Below are 23,631 nucleotides of genomic sequence, written 5' to 3'. Positions count from 1 at the left end.
AGCACTTGAAGAAGAGGGATGGAGGAAGGGCAGAGTGCTGCTGGAGGTGTAGTAGAGCCCTGAGTAAGGTTACTCTCCCATTGTAAGTGTTGTGTCCCAGTTTCGTGTTGCGGGATGTTAGCAGCCGTTGTGGTGGGATGTATCCCAGTGTTTCCCCTCGCTTGTCAGGATGCTCCATCAGGCATATGGAGGAAGTGGTCTGGAGGAAGAAACCTCAAATAAACAGGCAATTTGGAAAAGCTGGATTTGTCCCTTTGTCTGGGACATGGTGCAGGAATATCCCAAACGAGGACTGCGCTGAAACCACTTGTCTTGGCTGAGTTGAGACATCACCAGTGTAGGTGTCTTCACCTGAGCTGCATCCCTGGGCTACACTGATAGTCAGCAGGGATGAATGGGCACTATTGGAGATGTTTCATGTGAGCACCCATAAATGTCTGTCTTGGAGGAGAATCAAAACCCTCAAAAAGGCTCATTTCTCTGCACTGGGCTGCAAAGGGAGCCCATAGGACAAGGGGAAGCAGCCTCACATTGCTCCAGGAGAGGTTTAGATTGGATGTTAGGAAAAATTTCTTCCCCAAAAGGGTGCTCAGCCATTGGAACAGGCTGCCCAGGGCAGTGCTGGGGTCACTGTCCCTGGAGGTATCTAAAAGATGTGTAGATATGGTGCTTAAGGACATGGTTTAGTGGTGGCTTTGGCAGTCATGGGCTCAGTGATCATAAAGGTATTTTCCAACCTAAACAATTCCATGATTCTGTGATTCTACCACGCTGGGTGTGATGAATCCCACCTGACTCTCTGTTACGTGTCTCTACCAGTGTGTAGATCCCAGCTCTATGACTCAGGCTGTGGGCAGGGTGATGATAATAATACTCCTGTGGTTGTTTTCTTAGGGATGAATTTGCCTCTATAATGAGTGTTCTTTGGCCAGCCTTTAGGAATTAAACTCATGAAGCTGTCCTTGATGGCCCTTTTGCTTACATGGTCTGAAGCGGAGGAGAACCTGCTTGTTGGATGCTCCATCCCTGGCAGTGTTCAAGGCGAGGTTGAACAGAGCCTTGGGCGATATGGTCTAGAGTGAGGTGTCCCTGCCCATGGCAGGGGGTTGGAACTGGATGATCTTGAGGTCCTTTCCAACCCTAACTATTCTATGATTCTATGCTCCCCTGACCCGTTTACCCTCATCCCACTTTGTGACCTGCGGGAAGGAGTTCACAGATTGGTTAAAGCAATTTCCAAACTGTAAAAAACAAACCCTCATTAGCTTCCTAAATCTAGTCCTTGTGTTGGGAATTTGGGAGATTGGATTGAAATCTACAGCAACATTTAATTTCATATTCACAGCAGGGTGGTTGCTGCAAGTGGAGGAGCCAGTTCATCTGCAGCACCAAATTGAATCTGAAAGTAAAATGCTTTTATTACCACTCTCCTCACAGCGGTGTCTCTCCCAGGCTCATCTTTGCTGTTGCAGAAGCTGCTGCTCTTTCACTTCATGGTCAAATCCTTCCATGAAACCTACAAGTAGAGGTTGCAAACCCAACAAGATTTGTCATCTGCACAGGTGAACTCTATCCAGGCTATAAATACCCGAATCCATGGGGCAGCACCAGCAAAGCTAGGCTGATGATTGTCTACCTTTAGTCTTAAAGTCATCATTTTAGACTGCTTTGTAGTTTCTGGAAGCATTCAGATTTTGCAAATGTGCATCCCAGCACTTGGAAAATGTAAAAAGAAGTAATATAAATCAGTCATTTTTGAGGGGGAAACAGATTAAGACAAAACCTTCATCCTTGCCCAGATTAAGAACCACCACTGTGGCTATCTTGGACTCAGCTCTAGGGTCATAGTGGCCAAAGAAAGGAGGACAAGATCCTGCTTGGGGTCTTGGTGAAAGCCTCGTGGGGCTCTGGAAACACTCCATGGGTTCTGAAAAGAAGCATTCTGCTTATGCAGGGCTTACCCAGCAGTTGTGCTTCTCAACATCATCCTCTCAGCCTCCAAAAAGACGAGATGCGCTGCGGGTGCATGTATAATGTAGCAGCCTGCAAAATATGTTCTCCCCTGCTTTCCTTTTCTTCCTTTTCCTTTCTTTTCCCTTTTTTTTTAAGACCCCAAATCTCTATTTGTTGGCAGGTTTTTGGCTTTGGCTGATTTTTTTCTTAATTTTTTTTAATTTTTCTGCATTTTTGGCTGAAATCTTTTCCATTTTCAGCCTAAAATAGTCCCCACTTTGGGGCTGTTGGGTTTTTGTTTGCGCATTTGGATGAAGAAGAGAAAATATTGTGAGGGAGAGTAATTTGAAGACATTAAAGTCATTCCCTGTGAAGAGGTTTGTTTAGTTAATAACCCCAGTTCTGCCTGAAACCAGTTTTGCTGGGAATTCTCTGACTATCACTACTATCCAACCACGCTGAGGCTGACGAGGCAGCGACTCTCCTCCGTGCTGCTTATATGAACATACGCAATGACTTAAATGCCTGCAAAGCTGTGGAGAGCTCTGCATTATTCAAGTGGCGGAGGAGGCAACAAGAAATGATCCATGGCTATAATAAACTGCCTGCTGGCTCTTTTCGTCTAGTAATAGCTTCTTTAGAGCCCAAATGTTTGCATTGGTGTGAGGTGGTGTAGTTTGCACAGACCCTGGGAGGAGGAATGAGTTGTGTTGGGCAAGCCAGCACCTTTGGGCTTTTTCCTAGGTGGGTGAGGACTCCCAGTCCCAATCATTTTGTGGTGGATAGGCAAAATGCCAGTGAACTGGGTAAAAATGCAGCTATGGGCATTTCCAGGAGGACCGAATGGTGTTGCAGTGGTTTCTAGCTTGTCTTGTAGCTGGAAGGCGTTTAAACCCAAGGGTTGGGTTCAACCCTACATTTAACCCAGCAGTTGGGTTCAATCCTTCCAGTGTTGGAGTTCAATCCTTCATTTAAGCCCAGTAGTTGAGTTCAACCCTTCATCTAAATCCAGCAGTTGGGTTCAATCCTTCCAGTGTTGGGGTTCAATCCTTCATTTAAGCCCAGTGGTTGAGTTCAACTCTTCATTTAAGCCCAAGAGTTGGGTTCAACCCTTCATTTAAGCCCAAGAGTTGGGTTCAACCCTTCATTTAAGCCCAACAGTTGGGTTCAACTCTTCATTTAAGCCCAACAGTTGGGTTCAACTCTTCACCTAAATCCAGCAGTTGGGTTCAATCCTTCCAATGGTTGAGTTCAATCCTTCGTTTAAGCCAAATGGTTGAGTTCAACGCTTCATTTAAGCCCAACAGTTGAGTTCAACTCTTCATTTAAGCCCAGCAGTTGAGTTCAACTCTTCATTTAAGCCCAGCAGTTGGGTTCAACTGAGCACGGTTAAACCCTGCAGTGTGTGGAGGGTTTACTTCTCACACGCTCCTGCATGGGGAGACACTCCAGTCTGTCCCCTTGCAGAGCTCTGCTGCTGTGTGCAAGCTGTGGCATCTGTCCTGCTCCTTGTAGCTAAATGTTTCTGCTTCTCTCTTTTGTTTTTCTTCTGTTCAAAGGTGGGCCTTAATGTTCTGGTTCAGAGAGCAAACAAGTTTACCCCCGCCACTCGTCTCTTGATCCAGAGGTTTGTGCCATTCCCTGCTGTCGGTAAGAAATGACACCTTTTCTCTATATTCAGAGTGTTGGCTGTAAACCTGCTGGTGGCTGAAAGCCACTGGGATGGACACCTAACTCCATCCTTCCTCTTTATGCTACCATGAAGTTGAGGTCCCTGAGCTGGTGCAGACAGGAACAGGATGGTGCAAAGCAGCATTTTGGCAGGAGAATGATGCAAAGCTGCTGGTGGAGGCAGCTCATGAGGCTTTATCAAGCTGCACTTTCCACTCTCAAGCAGTTTACAAAATGATCAGTGTTGACTGGTCCTCGATCATCCAAATTCAAGAGCATTTAATCTGCAAGAGCTGGTTTGAATCATGTCAAATCAAATCTTGAAATAAGCAGTAGTGTTAGGGGTTTTTTACAATAAAAATGCCATGAAATGCTCCTCCTCTGAATATACAGATTTCTAAGAGCTGCTGATCAAAAAAAAGACTGAAGTGTGTGAAGAATTAAGGCTGCTGCTGCCTTGTTGCAGCACAAAATAAACCCTTCTGTGTTTTAGCAGCAAACTGCTTCATGTTGGAGGGAAGGAACACGCTGGACTCATCCTTTGCTGAAGCCTGTGGTTAGAACGTTTGGCAGAAGTTGAGTTATTGTGGCTGTGAAGAAATCACCAGCGGAGTTTGAGTGATTTTTTATATATTTATTTATAAAGATGGTGCAAAAATGGTCCAAGCATGGAGGAAATCAGTGACCAGAGGGGTTATGGTCACTGTTGCAGGCACCTTTTCAACTGTGTTAATGCCAAACTTCCCTTTAAGCCTTTTTCTTTGCAAGCACCTTGTCCTCAGGGCTTCACTTGAGGATGCTGAGCTTCTTTACCTACCTGTTGCTCTCAGTTTCACTGGTCTTTCTGCTCCTTTTCCACATAGAACTAGTTTCTCTGACCCTCCAGCTTCAGTTTCTGAATTGCTGGTTTTTCCCCTTTACTGCCAGAAAAACAGCTTCTTGCCCTGTCTGCAGAGCAGGGGGTGACAGGTCTGTGGTCTGCGAGTTGCACTCGATCTTGTTTCTGAGCACTTTGCTTGCACATTGTGGATCTATGGACTTCACTATTGCTTTCCAAAAGCTACCCTGGAATACATCTTTAGAAGCTTTCAGCTTTCTTATGATTTCTATAACCAGAAGGGCACTAGAGGTGAGCATAAGGCTGTGTTTGAGTCAGAGATGCAGATGGGAAGCCTTTGCCGCTGGGTTGATCTATTTTCATCCCAAGGTGTAAGGAGAAAGAGGTTCTGCTTGTGTCGGCATTGATTGCGGACCTGTAATTAATTTGTTTAGCCTGTAATTAGTTCTCTGGTGCTTATTTTATTTGTGTACTCTCATGCTTCATTATGTGCCAGGACATCAGGAGTCCTCCCACTAATTGCTGCTGTGTGGTTTTGAAAGATGCGAGTTATTGGTTTGCAGACCTGGACAAACTGCTTAATTAAGATACATCTTCCCATTGCTTTTGACCCACCAGCCCCCTGCAAAAGGGCAGAATCTCACTTTCTCTACATGACAAAGCTGATGTAAAGATCTTGATCCACAACTATTAAGCGGTTTTGCCCTGGCTTTTCCTTGCAACTCTCTCCCTGGGCTGAGCTTGGTTAATAGGAGCTGGAAAATTGGAGATACGCATCAAAGCCTTATGGTCTCTCCTCCAAATGGGTCATGAGACATGGAGACCTAAGGAGGTGCAGATTCTGCTTGGGTGGAAAGCCACCAGGCTTCTAGCAGAGATGTTCATAAAGGCTCTTGTAAAGCTTTGGGAAGCTGGGGTAGGCACTGGGAATGCCAGTTGGGAGGTCTTGCTGCCCTCAGAGATGTTCTGCCTGTTGTATGTCTTCTCTAGTTCATGCTGGAGAAGGACTCTTCATCAGGGATGTAGTGATAGGACAAGGGGTGATGGGTTTAAACTTAAACAGGGAAGATTTAGGTTGGATCTAAGGCAGAAGCTCTTCCCTGTGAGGGTGCTGAGGTGCTGGCACAGGGTGCCCAGAGAAGCTGTGGCTGCCCCATCCCTGGCAGTGTTCAAGGGCAGGTTGGACACAGGGGCTTGGAGCAACCTGCTCTAGTGGAAGGTGTCCCTGCCCGGGGCAGGGGTTGGAGCTGGATAATCTTAACATCCGTTCCAACCCAACCCATTCAGATAGTATGATTCTGTGTAACAGTTGTCTGTGCCTGATAACTAAACCATAGCAGCAAAACGTGTAAGTGGTGCACAAGGACGTGCCTGCGAGTGGAGAGCACCCTGCTTTACAAAGAATGAGTGCACACCTGCAGAAGGAGGCCTGTGGGTTGCTTTTTGTCTGAATGCAGTTTCCAATTTGTCACTAAGGGTTTCACAGAAGTAGTTTTCAGGCTGTATTGTCATAATTTCTTTCCAAATTCTGAAAAGCAAATTATCTACACATCCATTTGTTTATTTCTCATTCCCCCTGTGTTTGAGGCATCCATAAAATCCAAATTTAGCCATAATTAACAACATTTTCTGCTTTCTTGGAAAGCAGAATGGGAGCTGCTTGCATCAGACAAACAGGCTGGAATCAGATTCTGAATCTGGGACCTGGTCAATGAAACAAGTCCAGAGGAGGTCCCAGAGCTGCTGCGAGGGCTGGAGCAGCTCTGCTCTGGAGCCAGGCTGAGAGAGCTGGGCTGGGGCAGCTGGAGAAGAGAAGGCTCCTCAAGGGGACACCTTAGAGCAGCTCCAGGGCCTAAAGGGGCTCCAGGAGACCTGGAGAGGGGCTTTGGACAAGGGATGGAGGGACAGGACAAGGGGAATGGCTTGAACCTGCCAGAGGGGAGACTGAGATGAGCTCTTGGGCAGAAGCTCTTCCCTGTGAGGGTGCTGAGGCGCTGGCACAGGGTGCCCAGAGAAGCTGTGGCTGCCCCATCCCTGGCAGTGTTCAAGGGCAGGTTGGACACAGGGGCTTGGAGCAACCTGGTCTAGTGGAAGGTGTCCCTGCCCGGGGCAGGGGTTGGAGCTGGATGAGCTTTAAGGTCCCTTCCAACACAAACCAGTCGAGTATTCTATGAAACCTTAATAGCATCCAGAGAGCCGGAGAAACCTCCAGCTGTGGTAGGACCATCAGGTCTGGACGCTCCATCGTGAGTCTCACAAGAGCATTGTGCTGGTGCATCCTGCCTTGGCCAGAACATCTCTGCTGGCATGGTTTCATGTGCTCAGTCTTGACTGATGGCTAGAAGGACGGATCATGTGAGTGTTAAAGAAGAGAAATGAGAAAGGAGGGGGGCTAAACTCACTTTAAATGAGCTGCCTGCTTTCTTTTGCATCCTGGATGAAGAAGCTGGAGGGTTGGTAACACAGATATTTTGATAGATGGGAAGAGTGGTCTGGTAGTTCGAATATTAAAGAGAGAGACAGAGTGTGCGTGTGTGTATGTTCCTCTTCTTCTCGAGTGTAAGGAGCATTTGTCACCACAAATCAGCCTTGATTGCCGCGAGCTGCGATGCTATAGGGCTCACCCACCCACCACCCTCAAAAAATTAGACATTTGTTATCTGACATGAATTGAGATTAATTAGTGAATATTAACCCATCAAGCAGTGCAGAAGCACATTTTTGGAAGCCATGGTGCTTGCAGCAACAGTGGGTTTGTATTAGTTCTGGTTGGAAAGTTTGCAACAAAATGTGCTGGGGATGGGAGGGGGGTGATGCTGGAAGATGCCAGTTTGTCCAAACTTAAAGTTTTATAGGAGTTAGCAGCTTTTCTATGGAAAAATGGAGCAGTGCCTCAGACCTGGAAAGGAGCTGAACCTGGGAAAGGTGTTTCTCACCCCAAACTCATCACTCAAGGAGGAGAATTTGGGGTCATCTTGACAAGGCTACAAAAGCCATAGGCTGGGTGAGGGTGGAGTGTGTCAGAAAGGGTCCCAGACCAGCTCCCACCTCTGCAGGGCTGAGCTGTGGGAAATGCCAGTTGGGAAGCGGAGCCAAACCCTGCAGGTTTGTGTCATCGTGCAGATAAATATTGTTAAAGCAAAGAAATGGGTTCAAAAATAAGCCCATGGAGGCATTTCCCCCCTAAAACATGTGAAATAAGGGCAAATAGTCAGCAGGACCTTCACTAATGGGATATGTGTCCACGGAAGGAACCCAACCTTGTCTTATTTTGTTAGAACCCCCAGATCTGTCCTTTTAAGAGCTCAGATCTAAGTTCACCTTCATTGCTCAGTGAAATCCCTTGCAGTGTATTTCTAGCATACCTGCTAAAACCTGTTATTTAAGAAGAGTTTAACTGCTGGCTTAGGAAGGGGAGTAAAAATCAGCTCTGGGATGTACCATCAGATGAGGCAGCTGTCAATCAGCAGTGCCTAGTGGGCCAAGATCAACTGTCAGCCCAGGGCAAGGACCAGTTTGACTTGGTAGATTGAGATGGTGGGTGAAGGATCCCTATGGAGAGTGGGAGCTTGTGTGAACACCATCGCCTGGAAGTGCTGCTGTTCCTTTGCATCAGTAAGTTTCTGATTGTGGCAGATCCCTTTGCAAGTAAATGATCTTGGTTATTATTCCCCTCTTGAGAATCACATCTTTGTCTTGGTGTAAAAGTGGCTCCTTGACTTGCAGAAGCTTCTTGGCAGATTGAGGCAGGCGAAGCTGCAGGGCTGTCACGGCGAACAGAAGCCTGCCATTTGGTATTGACCAGGCCTGCGCTGCTAATCATCATGCTTTTCTCATCCCCAGCTAGTGCCAATATCTGCAATGTTGTCCTGATGAGGCACACGGAGCTGGAAGAAGGAATTGATGTTTTGGACAATAACGGAAACATTGTCGGGTCTTCCAGAATTGCTGCAAAACACGTATGTACCTGTGAGGTTCCTGGGGGGCTCCCGGCTGAGCAGGGACACAGCTGGTTTCAGGCTCAACAAATCCCACAGCAACAGGAGCTGACGGCTTGGAAGAGCTAGAAACAGATGAGCTTTAGATATTAGGAAAGAATTCCTCCCTGTGAGGGTGCTGAGGCGCTGGCACAGGGTGCCCAGAGAAGCTGTGGCTGCCCCATCCCTGGCAGTGTTCAAGGCCAGGTTGGACACAGGGGCTTGGAGCAACCTGCTCTAGTGGAAGGTGTCCCTGCCCGGGGCAGGGGTTGGAGCTGGAGGAGCTTTAAGTCCTTTCCAACACAAACCAGTCTGGGATCTGTGATAGGATATATGATATAATATGATATGATATGAGAACGAGACATCAAAACTCAATGCCTGCATTATACCCACACATGCAGTTGTGTAGCCACCAAACAGGGTGTGCTGGTGGACACAGGCTCATGTCCTGCAGGCAAGTTCAACAACTGGCCTTGATGGTTTGGAAGGACGCAGATTGACATTAGGAAGATCTTCTACTTCCCTGATGCTTTCACAGCCTTAGGATTTCTTTGTGGAAACATGTAAGCAGTTGATGTTGAGCACGAAGTGAAGATAACTTACACCTTTTTCTAAATGAGGAAGACTTCATTTTCGAGCTGAGTAGCTTTTTAACCCTCGCCATGTCAAAACTGCATGAACAAAGCTTCGGGAGGGTAGCCAGATGTTGTTACCCTCATCCTAACACCTGGCTTGTTTTCCCCTGTAACCCTCTACTCCGCCATCTGCCTGCAATTATCCCCTTTTCTTCCATCCTCACATGGTTTTGTCTTCTGAGCATCATCTGATTGTCTGAGACATGTTGTTTCCAAGTGGGCTTTAATCTGAAATGTAAAGCATGTACCAAAGCACACGCCCAGGCAGAGGAGTTAATAATATAATGCTTGGCATTTCTCTCGCTCCTTCTGTCCAAGGCTCTTAAGGCACTTCATAGACAGCAATTAATGTACAGATTTACAGTCCTCGGCAAGAAATGGGAGATCTCTAATATCTCTCCATATTGTTGTTTAACAGGGAGATTAAAACAATCTGTTGAAGGGCTTGGAGATACTTACTTGAGCCAGTTTTCCTCACTTCCATTAACTGGCTTCAGGACCCAGCTTCCCCCTCTCCATCCTAATGGTTGAGAGGAAGAAAACAACATAGAAAACAAGTAGTCAAAGTGCAGGTTCTGTAAGTGTGGTTTAGGTGGAGTTTAAACATCCAATATGGGACCTCTGAGAAGTTTTGCCCAGCTTCCATCTAATCCCAATGCCTCTTCCTGAATAGCTTAGTCCTGGGTCTTGTCATGTAACATTTGGCCTCAGTGTAACACATCTGTGCCTCCCTGAAACTTTATCCCAGAGTGGCAGGATCGAGTGCGCTCAGGCCTGGCCATATGCATGAGCTTCAGCATTTCCATCCAAGATCTACAGTGTCCTCTGCCTTGGTCTGCTGAAACCCATTGCGTGGTCACAGAGCTTGGGGCATCCCAGTTGGGTGCTAACAAAGGTGGCTGGAAGATGGAAATGAAGACACAGTGGTGGTTCTGCACCTTGGGAGAGTAACCATGATCTTCTCTAGGTATCATCTCAGGGTAATTTATACATATCCTGCTGTTTTGTTTGCTGCTTCCTGGTGTATCTTGCTAGGAAGAAAGCACCAGTGGATGGACAACCATAGCTCCACAGCTGGGTGTCTTCCTGGGAGAGGAGAGGACTATGTGTTACAATGCTTTGTAATAAAGCACCAGTGATTAAAAACCAGCAACAAGTCTTGGAGGAGGGAATAGGGTGCTGTGTTCCCCCAGCACACCACTGAAATTGAAACTCAGTTGAGGGAGGGTGGGTTGAAGCTGCTGCTCAGCCCACACTGAGATATTTCACCTCACAGCTTCTTCCAGGCAGCTGTTTTGCCTCTCCAGGCAGCACTAACAGGCTTGTGTAGGAATATCATAGAACCCCAGCCTGGTTTGGGTTGGAAGGGACCTCAAAGCTCCTCCAGCTCCAGCCCCCTGCCACGGGCAGGGACACCTTCCACTAGAGCAGGTTGCTCCAAGCCCCTGTGTCCAACCTGGCCTTGAACACTGCCAGGGATGGGGCAGCCACAGCTCCTCTGGGCACCCTGTGCCAGCGCCTCAGCACCCTCCCAGGGAAGAGCTTCTGCCCAAGAGCTCATCTCAATCTCCCCTCCGTCAGTTTAAAACCATTCCCTGGGATGTGACGGGATATTTGAGCACTTTTGGTCACATGAATTGAAATTAGGGAAGCTCTTGAGTGCCTTTGTTTATTCCACTGGATTTGTGTAATGGGCCCCAGCCCATCGTTTCTATCAACAGAGCAAAAAGAGGTTGTACCCCAGTAGCTGATAGCAACGTTGGAAGTGTGTGTTGGTACATTCATTCACATCAACACAAGAAAGGCCAGGCAAGGCATTTCTGTGTCCGCATGTTGCTTGCTCAGCCCAGGTACATCCTGAGATGGGTTTTCAATGTCTTGGCTTTGTTTGTTTGTTTTTCTGTTTTAGGCACTGCTAGAAACAGCCCTGACCAGAGTGGTTCTGCCAATGCCTATACTGGTTCTACCTCCAATTATTATGTCCATACTGGAAAAGTAAGTGTTGGGTAATACAAAGAGGGGGCTTTTCAATGGGAGGGGAGAAAAGATCCACAGTGGTGTTATTCATTGATACTTCTAAGCATCAAAGACTATTTTGTTTCTTGTTAAAATGTCCATGTTCCATCATTTTGACCATTGTTGAAGTGTTAGATTGATGCTGTTATTTTAAAGCATCTTTCTGAGAGCCCAGCAGTTTGAATAACCCTATTCCGTAGGGTAAGTGTGAGCCAAAACTCCCTGAATACAGAGGAAAAGTATCCCTGTTTTCATTCCTCCACTTAGCAAACATTAGAGCTGCCACATGGGGTCACACTAAAGGTCTTGGCTTGTGTTCAGCCAGCGACAGAGAGTGTAGGGACTTGCTGACCACGTGCCACCTCTGGACCACCTTGGCCACTGTTGGACTTGCTTAGGCCCTGTTTGAGCTCGCTTGTGCTTCCTTTCAATAACATCCTGTGGCTTGGACTTCCCTAGAAGAATATATCATAGAATCATATATAACAACATGGTTTGGGTTGGAAAGGAGCTTAAAGCTCATCCAATTCCAACACCCTGCCATGGGCAGAGACACCTTCCACTAAAGTAGGTTGTTCAGTACTAGGAGAGTGGGCAGGAAAGGGCAGGGTTATTATTTCATATCCAGTTATTTCCTATCAGAGTTCTTAATAGGACACCCCCCACCCCCCCAAACTGTCCTGTCCCTTGGCCATTCTCCCACCTTGCTTTCCAACACTTCCACTTCTCCTGCACAGAGATGCTCTGAGCTTCTTGGGATCTATTGGGTGCCTGTGGCTCTTTTAGGACACCCATCAGCAGCTCATTCGGCGTGAATGATCCATGGGGTGAGGATCACCCTTGCCAGCCTCTGGAGACTGATTAGTGCATTGAAAGATGGGGATGCTAAAGGGCTTGCTACCTTTGTCCTGACAGCCAAGCTGGAAGCACTCTCTAAACAAAGCTGTTGGTAATGGCTGCTCTAAAGCACTCCACTGACAAAGTAAATAGCAATTAGTAGGGTTAGGGATTGACCCATAACTTTTTTAGCCTTGTTTATCCTTGTAGAAACACCCCTGGGCAATTTTCTCTCCTTAAGGAGCCTTCTGTAAAGTTGGACACTGATTTTTAACATCTGAATTTAAATATACAGATATAGTGTGGTACCCATGAAGCACCTAAGGGTTGGTTCCTCCCATGGCCAGGACATGGGGAGAAACAGGGCATCAAACTCTGTTTTGGGAGCTGTAAAGTAAGTTCTTTCAGCTCTTTGGAGCCAAAATACACTGTTATCCCTGTCTTTTCAAAGGGTGGTTCCTTGCAGCAGGGCACAGTCTTGGTAACACTTTCTGCAAGCTGCTGTTTGGAGACACACAAGGACCAGGGGTAGATTCCACCCTGGCCTTGACCACTGCCAGGGATGGGGCAGCCACAGCTTCTCTGGGCACCCTGTGCCAGCGCCTCAGCACCCTCCCAGGGAAGAGCTTCTGCCCAAGAGCTCACCTCAGTCTCCCTTCTGGCAGGTTCAAGCCATTCCCCTTGTCCTGTCCCTCCAGGCCCTTGTCCAAAGCCCCTCTCCAGGTTTCCTGGAGCTCCTTTAGGCACTGGAGCTGCTCTAAGGTGTCTCTGGATTCCTGGAAGCATGTGAGTGGGAAGGAGCAGGGGTAGGGAATGGGGTGCACTTTGGCCACGGACATGGAGCTGTAGGTACAGCTGCAGGACATGAAAGCATCCATCTGACGTGGAGAGCATCGCTTTCCATAGCTGAGGGAGTCTCAGTCCAGGTCTCAACTCACAGATCTTTTAAAGTGGTTGGTTACTGGAGGACAGAGGCAGAGGTGAAACCTCATTTGGGGAGAAAAACTTGGAGCATTTGGTGAAAAGTTTAACTTCTTTTAGTTCAGTAGAATTTGAGTTAGCCCAGGGTGTTTTTCATGGGAGTCATAGCAAGGAATGCATTATCAACTTATTTATAGACATCCTTACAGAGTCTATAATGAGAAAGACGAGAGTGACGGCTTATTATTTGGAGATCTGGAATCAGAAGTGGCAATCTGGATCCTCTCCTAAGTCATTCCCACTTGGGGATGTGGGGAAGGAGGAGAGTGATTCTCCTGCCTTGTGCTGAAGCCAGGGTGGCCGTGGGTGACAGCGCTGCAGTTGGGTGGGAATTACACCACACCAGGAGCACCCTCCTTGCTCCCAGCAGTGGTTTTCACATCCCTGGAAAACTCCTTCCCTACAGGAAAAGTTTATTTTAAGTGGCCAGTTCCTGGTCGCCGTCTTTCCACTTGGATCCAGGTCTTTCCTCTCTCTCAGCCATCTCTCCATCTGCATGTTTTAACTCCCCCAGCTGCCTCTCTCGTCTCTTGTGCCATTTTTTTTCAGCTCTCTTGGCTTCCCTCGTCTCTTTGCCTGCTGTGTATTTTAACTCCCAGGGCCGCCTTCTCTGCTCTCCAAGGAATTCAATGTTACCTCCCACTGCTGAGCTCCATTCTTTCCCCATGTTTCATGCATTTCCTGCTGCTTGGACGCTCTGTTGAAGCAGCTAACATATAGAATCCATGTTTATTTTGAGCCTGCATATGCCATGCAGGGAACACGGTGTCAGTTATTTTGTGCAGATGTATTCTCATTGAGCTTTTATAAATAATATCACTGTTGGCAACTTTAATATGGAGAAATATTGGTTTTGCATCGATTATGAGATGAAGACGATTCCTCGATGGGATGTCGCTGACTTTGGAGCAGACAGTGGAAACTTCATTAGTTTTCTTCATGTCACAAAGATGTGGGGACAGCTACATCCACTGCATGAAGTTCTGAGCAACCTGATCTAGCTGAAGATGTCCCTGCTCATTGCAGGAGGGTTGGACTAGATGAGCTTTTAAGGTCCCTTCTAACTCAAACCATTCTATAGTTCTAAGTTGGACTTCTTGTCCCTCAGACGTTTCCCTTTATTCAGATGCTTCTGTGAATCCTTTTGTCTGGTAGTTATGATGAAATCCGGGGTATGGTGCTTGTTTCTCCCAGCCACCATCCAAGACTTCTCCAGTAGTCTTTGTCCAGCTTCCGACTCCTTGTATAGTTGAGCCCATCTATGTGTTGACTGTCCAGGTCTGTGTGTAAGTGCAACCTCAGGTTCCCTTGCAGGCTGAGCTCTGTGGTGGGAGAGCTCAAATCCAGTGGTACTTGGTTCATGTGGTCTGGACAAGGGATGGACAAGGGATGGACTGTATCTTCTGTGGGCACTTTGAGCTAATGGCAGTGGAGACTGAAGAACATAAGCTCTTAACACCTTATCCTAATGTTTCTTCTCTGCCTCACAGCACAAGCAACCTCAGGGGGTCTGAAGCACAGCAGAAGGTCTGAGGATGGGCTCCAAGAGCTCACGTGTCAGGCTAGACAAGAGGATACCCTAAAGCTGACTGTGCAGTGTTACAGAGGAGGGATAAAGCTGGAACTACTGACAATGGACAAGAGGGAAGAGGGGAGCAGAATAGTTGTGTCCATAAAAGAGGAGAGTTTCTACTCTTTCTTCATCTCCACATCATCCTGATGTTGTGCCAGAGCTGCCCCAGCATGTCAGCATCCTCACACAGCAGTTGTCAGGGCTGTTTTCCTGTAAAGCTCATAAAATTGGGATGCTCCCAGGTTGGACCAACATTGCAGAGCTGCTCTGGCTTGGCTAAGTCAGTCTAACCATGAAAAATGGATAACCCAGCGCTCAGCCCATGGGTTTGTGGTGCTGGAAGGGTGTTTTGTTCAGCTTCAACTATGGTTTTCACTGCAGAAGCGGGTGTGAGGGAGGAGGCCTTCCTGGACCTCGTGTTCATGGCCTTTTGCTGGGGATAATTCCCCTCTGCAGAATGTTTCCTGCAGGTGCTTTTCCCGCTCGGAAGCACAAAGTGTCTCCATCCGGCTAAACCCTCACTGAGGTTTGTTTAAACTCAAGCAGCTGCCAGCAGCGACACCTTAAACTGCTGTGGCTGTTTCCAGAGTAAACATTGAAACTGCTCCTTTAATGATGTCAATCAAGCACAGAAATCCCCCAACCACACTCACTTTGCATCTGCTGTGTCCTCTGGAGGGGGCACTGGGGCTGTTGCCGAGAGCGGGAGATGCTCCTTGGTGAGGACAAGCTGGACGGGGCAGCAAACAGAGCTACTGGTTATCCGAGAGCTCAGGATTCCCAAAATGACCAAAAGTAAGTGAGAAAAGCTCAGAAAGACCCTCTGCAGAGAGCAGAGAGACCTGTGGGGCTCTCTGAAGAAGTGGGATGTGGGGTAGGACAACCCCAAAGTTTGTTTGCACATCAGAGAGGGGTTTTGGAGGCTCTGAGGAGTCTGGGATGCTTCGGGACACCCCGAGCTTCATCTCCAGCACTTTTCCTTACCCCGCCAGCATCGTCTTGCAATGTATGTATTAGCTTTGAACCTGTTTATAGCAAACACTACAGAAACCCCACAGAATCTGTCAGCTGGGAGACTTTGGTTAACTCCTGTCAGATTGAGTTTAGCATCTGACACCTCCTTCTAGACAAATACAGCTCTGGTTCACTGAACCTGATAACTCCTTTTGAGTGTGGCAACTGACTTCCATATGGAATAAATTACAGTACCTCTTGAAAAACGCCAGAGGCAGCTGCCAAATTATGCAAAATTGAAGCCACTAATGAACAATGTGATGAAAGTTGAATGAAGGTGTATTTACAAGCTCTACAACACACTGTCTCTGCGGAGCAGATGTACTGTCTGTACAAGTATGTGTTGTGTGGATATACCTACGTACATGCACACTCATGCATATGGAAATGTTATCCCGAAGGTCTAGCTAGTTTAGGTGTATCCCGTAACAGGAAGTGTTCCGTAGGGTTGCTGAGCCACAAGCTTCCTACTGTGTTGCTGCCTTTTTAATGTCCGTTAGGCACATTTTGTGAGGGCAAATTGCAGAGGGAATGGGCATAAAGGGGTTTTGAAGAGGTAAAGAAACAAGCCTTTAGGAAAAAGAGTTAAAAAGAGAGAGAAGGGGGGGAGCTGAGTCAGGCTGAGAGAGCTGGGCTGGAGCAGCTGGAGAAGAGAAGGCTCCTCAAGGGGACACCTTAGAGCAGCTCCAGGGCCTAAAGGGGCTCCAGGAGACCTGGAGAGGGGCTTTGGACAAGGGATGGAGGGACAGGCCAAGGGGAATGGCTTGAACCTGCCAGAGGGGAGACTGAGATGAGCTCTTGGGCAGAAGCTCTTCCCTGTGAGGGTGCTGAGGCGCTGGCACAGGGTGCCCAGAGAAGCTGTGGCTGCCCCATCCCTGGCAGTGTTCAAGGGCAGGTTGGACACAGGGGCTTGGAGCAACCTGCTCCAGTGGAAGGTGTCCCTGCCCGGGGCAGGGGTTGGAGCTGGAGGAGCTTTATGCTCTCTTCCAGGACAAACCAGGCTGGGATTCCATGAAGTATTGCAAAAATGCATGTTCTTTGCCATTCATAAACATGGATCACTTACATGAGAAGACCACTAAGACTAACACTAAGCAGACCACTGGTGCCAGAAATTTGGCTTCTAAAATAGGGAACAATAAAACATCTGTATTATTGTATTCCTGCAGATTTCCAGTGTCAGACCTTCTCTTGGTGCCAACTTTTAAATCTGGTGTTCTCTAATCTGAGCACCAAGGTTTCATTCTCTAGGGCTTGGCCAGCCCTATCCTGTGTATGTGGTGACAGTCCATAAAATGACTGTTCTCATATGAAAATAGCTTCAAGTACTTCTGCAGAATTACTGGGAGGGTAAGATGGTATTTGTTCTTGTGAATACAGCTGACTGCTTCAGAAGGTGCCAACAGCAAAGTTGGGCTGTCAGGGGGAATCTAAAGGTCCAGGTCTCCACCTCCCTGATCCAACCCTTTGGCAGAGCACACAAGGCAGCGTTGTAAATTAATTCACTCTTCAACACATGGATATTAATGTTATTTATCTTTAATCTTCCATGAAACTCTGCAGTTAAACCCTTTGGAAACATCTGATCATTCACTTCCAGTGGGGGGCTTGATTGGGTTTTGATTGCAGTTGACAGCTAACAAAAGGCAGCATCCAATATTTAACTTCATGTTCTTCTGCACAGGGAGAGCAAAGGCGCGAGGGCCAGAAGTAAACTGGACCTTTTGGCTAATTATGAATCATTTATTCTGAAGCACACAAATTTCAGGCTCTGAAACCCAATTAAGACATTACACCACATGTGTTAATTAATCCCCTCTCCTCTTTAAATCAAGCCGTAACTCTTCTTAATTAAGAGCTTGGCCATTGTCATTTGAACTGGCCTGAGTCTGAAGCGCTCCTGGAAATCACACCTGGGGGCTGAACCAGGGATCAGTTTAAATTGGTTGAGGTTTTACTTGGGTGATTATAAGGTCCCCAACAGGGCAGTAATTAAAGAGGGTGCAGCTTCCAAATTAAGATGTCAGGGGTGGTATAAACAGTGATGGCTTGGATCTAAACTGTGCTCTAGGCATGGATGCTGGTCATAGGATTTGCCCAGCGAGGACTCTCATGGATCACAACAGCTTAAGTAGGGGAATAAATCAGTTCCAGGAGTTGCCCCTCTGCATCCCAGGGGCTGGTTATCACAGCTTATTGATGGCAATTCCTGAACGTTGCATTTGTTAGAGTGAGTGGAGCAAGAGAACCTGCTTTCCTGACTCGTTCAGGATCCTTGTGGACTTCTGCAGGAGTCTTTTGGGTTAGATCATGCTCTGTGCGAAGCAGCTAAGTATTAGAGAACAGAAGCTTGGCTTTCACAGCACAAATGGATAGGATCAACTCCGTCTCGAGAGCTTATTAATGAGGAGCTGGGATATTGGAGGAGTTAAGGCTTTGGATCTTGTTTCCCTTCCCCACTTCCCCCAAACCTTCTCAAGATGAAGACAGCTTTCAGCAGGCATTGCTAGCGAAGGGTGAAGAGTCTGAGTGTTCAGACACACAGACACCGTACAGCAGGGTAACAAGTTCCCACACATCAGCTGCTCCGTTAGAATTCATCAGGTGCATGTTTGTAGCCTGCAGTAAACGTGGAGTAGACGGGGGCTGAGGTAATCTGGGGAGAGGTGCCTGCAGAACCACGTGTGCCAAAGGCTGGTGGCATGCCCTGGTGTGGGGGAGGGTCCCTTGGCTTGGTTTTGGTGGGCACCTTGTGAATGGTGCTTGTTGTATTAGGAATGGTTTTTAGCCAAGTGATGGTAACCACAGTGATGTTTAGCTGTTGGTGTAATCTGATTGTACCTTCCTTGGCCAGAAGAGATCTCCTTTGTTATAACCCCAGGGGAAAGGCATTAACTAGCAGATCTTGTTTGATGACAGGACACTGTGAGGCATCAGCATCCTCGAGATCAGAATCATAGAATAGTTTTGGTTGGAAGGGACCTTAAAGCACCCCCAGTTCCAACCCCTGCCACGGACAGGGACACCTTCCACTAGAGCAGGTTGCTCCAAGCCCCTGTGTCCAGCCTGCCCTTGAACACTGCCAGGGATGGGGCAGCCACAGCTTCTCTGGGCACCCTGTGCCAGCGCCTCAGCACCCTCACAGGGAAGAGCTTCTGCCCAAGAGCTCATCTCACTCTCCCCTCTGGCAGTTTTAAGCCATTCCCCTTGTCCTGTCCCTCCATCCCTTGTCCAAAGCCCCTCTCCAGGTCTCCTGGAGCCCCTTTAGGCCCTGGAGCTGCTCTAAGGTGTCCCCTTGAGGAGCCTTCTCTTCTCCAGCTGCCCCAGCCCAGCTCTCTCAGCCTGGCTCCAGAGCAGAGCTGCTCCAGCCCTCGCAGCAGCTCCGGGGCCTCCTCTGGCCTCGCTCCAGCAGCTCCATGTCCCTCTTGTGCTGTTCCCCAGAGCTGGATCAGGGCTGCAGGGGGGGTCTCCCCAGAGCACAGCAGAGGGGCAGGATCCCCTCCCTGAGCTGCTGCTCACGCTCTGGGGGTGCACCCAGCACACGGGGGGGTTCTGGGCTCAAGCACACACTGAAGCCAGGTCATGGGGAGCTTCTCCTCACCCAACACCCCCAAATCAGGATGGACACAGGAGGGATGCATGTTGGGACTAAAGCCGTGGCTGATGACCCAGCACTAAATCTGCTGACTCTCTACATTACTCGTATACACTCAATAATCAAACAAAACTCCAAATTAAGTTGTTGATTGATATTCCTAATTGTTTGAGATGGGCAGAGGAAAGGTGGATGACAGGGTCCTTTTGGTGTAAATAGCTCCAGAACAAACCCCTCAAGAATTGAATTTTTCTCCTTAACTGTACGAGGTTTTGTATCCTGGAATATGCTGAACATGCCACCTAAACCAGCTAAATGTTGTCCCTGTCATTTGCTGTTCACTGCATCAGAAGGGCACTGTCAGAAACCTGACCTTGCAGGTATTTTAAGGAGTTTGCTGTTAGCAAGTCCTGAACTCATAAATATCCCCTGGGGACAGCGAGTGTTAAAACATCCTTATCACTAACTCCACAGATCTTTGATTTTTAACAAATTAAGGTGTTGTCCAGTTTACTACTTTATTACCCCATTAACAGAGCTCTGTGCCTTTTCAGTACTGCTGCTGGTAGGGCCACAAAGTCCACATTGTCTCTCAAGAGCTTAATTCCTTCTGCCCACTCAATGTAGTCTCCAAAGCCTTAATGCAGGTGACACCTGCATGTGGCCAGAGCACCTCCTGTGCCATTTACTTCAGGTAGAGATGGTTTGAGATGGGGGAAACGTGTGTGGAGTGGTCCTGACTTAATGTAGGTTGCTGTGGGATGTGTAACCCCAGCAGATGCAAAAGCCCCGTGTGCAGGACTCGGGATCTTTTGTGGGTGAACTTGTTGATGACCGACTGAGAAGGAACCTAGACCAGTTAGGGAGAGGGAGACCAGGGGGTCTGGGTGAACACCAGTATCCATTCTGATGGTGGCATGCACTCATCTGGTCTATGAAATGGTCTGATGGAACCTTTCCTTTGCAGAACATCACTCCTGAGGTCCCGTCCCCGGATGATTCTCCCGGTCCAAAGCCTTGTGTGCCTCGCGGCCTTTGGCCTGGCCCTCCCCTTGGCCATCAGTCTCTTCCCGCAGATGTCTGAGGTCAGTACGTGTCTGGTCACTGCAGTGGGGTATCTCAGGGGGGCTCAGCAACGCCACTGTGTGTTTTGCCTTCTTGGATAGTAGTCCCATTCCTATGGGGCCTTCTCAATGTTTGGATGAAGTTGGTTGCTGTCTTCTTCACTTGAAAAAGCACAGATTCACTTGGCAAGTGATAGTTATGTTAGTCCCTCCTGTTAGCACATGCTAGCATGGATTAATATCACACAGCTTTTCTATGCTTCTAACCAGTGTTTGGACCATGTGGTGGGATGTACCTTCCAAACAAACAGAGGAGGAACTGAACAGAGTTTGTTCCACCCAGCAGATAGACCTTTTACAGGCAAGGAATGGTCATGGGTGATCCTCCTCACTTCCATTGCATCCGTTGTTCTCCCAGAGGGGTGGTCTGCTCCAGGGCTCTCCCATGTGGAGGACATTTAGTAATCAAAACATCAGGTATGAGGGGGGAAAACAAGTTGGAATAAGGTGGGATGTTTAAGTGTATAAGGATAATGTTCTGCCTGCTGGATTGCCAGTGTCTCAGCTAGCACAGTGGGTATCCTGTCCCTCTTTAGTGACACCCAGGTCAGATCACAAGTGAAGGGATGTTTAATTTTCTGATGGGTGACTTTTGCTCTGAGACTCCAGGTGGGTTCATCCTGTCTTGTTTGGGGACATGAACTTAGTCAGAGCTGAGCTGCACTGGGGAGAACATGTTTCTGTTCACCCTCTCCCATCACAGTGATGTTCCCTTGGTGTTAACATAGTGAAAACAAGTCTTTGTTCATTAAGCAAAGAGCCTGGGATCTATGTTTGATGTGGATGTACTTTCCCAGAGCTGCTTTGAGGGTTTCTGCCTTTTCCTCTTCCAGCCTGGCTCTGGGAAGGCACAGCCTGGGGGTGAACAGAGGCAACAGAAATGAAATCACTTGTACCTCAGTTAGCTGAACAATTTGCTGGGGGGTATTTGTTTTTAAGTCATGCATTTTGACTGTTTGGTGTTTGGAGCTGATAGATTTACAGATTGTGTATTTGTACCTTTACAGAGAGGGTCACTGTTATAAAGTGATAAAACCTCTATCAAACAGAGCAAAGGACTTTGCTGGAGTTCTTTTTGTATCACCTAGAAGAGTTGATCAGTAATTGGTACGACTGTCTCCACTGGTGAATTCGTTTCATGGGTTTATCCATGACTTCTAGCCAGGGAATCTTGTTGTACACTTATCTGCTAGACTGAAAAACCTGTTACAGATTTTCTGTTGTCCTTCTTAGCTATTTCCAGGCTGAGATAAAACTGTCCCTTCGTCTTCTCTTTAAGAGACGGAATATGTCTCAATCTTGGAGTCTCTTGCTAAAAGACGTGTTTTCTGAAGCTTTAATGATTCATATGGCTCTTCCTTAAACTTTTTCTAATTAGTCAACATCCTTTTTGGAGCAATTCCATAAGAACCAGACACAGTATTCCAGTAAGAAGTTGCACAAGTACCAGTTGCAGGAGCAATGTGATTTGCCTGCTTGAATTCGTACATCCACAGAAGCATGTTAGTCATTTTGGCGTGAGCTCAACCTTAGCTCCTTGTCCATCAGTTTTTTGCTGTGAGCCCAAGTTCTGCTCAGAGCTTTTGGTTATGAAAGACTGAGGAGTATTTGCAGGTCTCACACCCGTTCAAGGTGCCTGGAGTGTGTCCAAAGTCTCTGTTGGAAGGAGACTTGGGCATAGAGCATCGCTTATAGACTGCTCCTATTCCAGGGAATGCTCCTGTTATTATGCTCCTGTTTCCAGGGAAAGGAGCTTGATTCAGCAGATGGCTTTTCCTGGGAGATGTCCTTGCAAGACAATTAAGGAAGCAAGACCACAGGAGGCACAACTAACCTTGTTTACCCCAGAGGGGACATTGCCACCATTCCCCCAAAGTGGTGCCCCATGCCATAGGCACACACTCTTTGTGCCCAGAGGGAATCCTGTTTTTGACCACAGTATGATGCTCACTGACTTCTGTTCCACAGTTCACCATATGTTCCAGAGGTCTCAGTGACCTGGGCTCTTAATTCCTTATCACTTTCCCAGTCTCGGTGTCATCTCGAGCCTTAAGCAGCCATCACTGTGTATTTTCTCCCTGCTTACTGGTGATATGTTGAGTCAAACCAAACCATTCTTTCAACATAGACAGGAATCTCACCCTGCAATTCTGTTTTGGAATTCAGCATATTGTCTACTTCCAGTATTTTCTGTAGGCATCCCTTCTCTGAAACAGGAAGTGTCTGCTAAGGAGGTCCATGGGAATTACAGTTTTGGTACCAGAGACTGAGTTATTCAGAATTCAGCACTTTGGGCTCTACAAAAATAATTATTCATTGCCTTAGTTTGTCTAAAACTGAAGCTCACAATGTCTTTTGGCCTTTTTATCTTAGCTTGATGGGTGCCAGATAATTTATAATGTCTAGTATCTGATATCACAGCATGAAGAATTGTGTCGATGCTAAGAGCTGAATGAATTCTAGCCCACGAGGAAAATTAGGGTCTGGCTTCCTTCAGAAGGATATTCAAATTGCAGGCACCAGGCACTCCTGAAAGCACCCAGCATCACTTGAAAATGACCTTCTCCAACAGATGAAATGTTATCTGCAGTGTAAACATGAATCAGCGCTGATTAGTAGATCAAACAGAATGACGTGCTCCCTGCCCACGCTTCGTGTCAGTGAAGAGAAACCACTACAGCTGGTGGTGTAGCTCATTACCTACTGGGATCTCAGCTCTGCTCAGCTGGAGGTAGCTCCATGTGCACAGCTGGACCTCACATCTGTCGATGCCGAGGAATCAGATTCTTCGGAGCAGCCTGGTGTGAACAGTCTTCCAATGATCTTTGCATTCATTACTTGCAATATGTTTGCAAGGGCAGGGGGGACACAGGGGCTTGGAGCAACCTGCTCTAGTGGAAGGTGTCCCTGCCCGGGGCAGGGGTTGGAACTGGAGGAGCTTTAAGGTCCCTTCCAACCCAAACCAGGCTGGGATTCTATGATTCTGTGATTACTGTGTGAGTGTGTGTGTAAAGAGCGTGAAGATATCCTGCAAAATCTCATTGATGGTGATTGTGGAGATGCTGAAGTGAGCAGAGCAAGTGATTTCTCTGAAACAGTCTCTCCAGAGCCATTTCTTCACATCCTTGTACAGGAAATCTGAGTTTCCTTGCAAAGAGCATTTCTCAAAATGTGTGACTTTTTGGTTGCTCATCACTGGTCCATGAATTTAGCTAAGTTAATAGACTAAGAGGGTAGTTTTGAATTAGATCTTACGCAGAAGCTCTTCCCTGTGAGGGTGCTGAGGCGCTGGCACAGGGTGCCCAGAGAAGCTGTGGCTGCCCCATCCCTGGCAGTGTTCAAGGCCAGGTTGGACACAGGGGCTTGGAGCAACCTGCTCTAGTGGAAGGTGTTCCTGCCCGGGGCAGGGGTTGG

The 23,631-nt window shown here is 47.6% G+C and overlaps 1 protein-coding gene across 1 annotated transcript in view; it reads left to right on the top strand.

Annotated features, from left to right (window-relative positions):
• Positions 1-20,182, top strand: part of LOC104409556 (sideroflexin-5) — a gene marked incomplete at both ends in the record, with an annotated part of 57,714 nt that extends 37,532 nt beyond the window's left edge. Inside the window, 4 exons of the mRNA XM_010019462.1 lie at positions 3,513-3,603; positions 8,306-8,421; positions 10,987-11,072; positions 20,061-20,182. Of these exons, the coding sequence (XP_010017764.1) occupies positions 3,513-3,603; positions 8,306-8,421; positions 10,987-11,072; positions 20,061-20,182 (415 nt within the window). The remainder of the gene's footprint in view (positions 1-3,512; positions 3,604-8,305; positions 8,422-10,986; positions 11,073-20,060) is intronic.
• Positions 20,183-23,631: the final 3,449 nt, after the last annotated feature.

This window comes from Nestor notabilis, unplaced genomic scaffold (assembly GCF_000696875.1).
Source record: "Nestor notabilis isolate BGI_N333 unplaced genomic scaffold, ASM69687v1 scaffold4318, whole genome shotgun sequence".
In the NCBI taxonomy this organism is placed as follows: domain Eukaryota; kingdom Metazoa; phylum Chordata; class Aves; order Psittaciformes; family Psittacidae; genus Nestor; species Nestor notabilis.
This window is presented reverse-complemented; position numbering and strand designations above follow the sequence as displayed.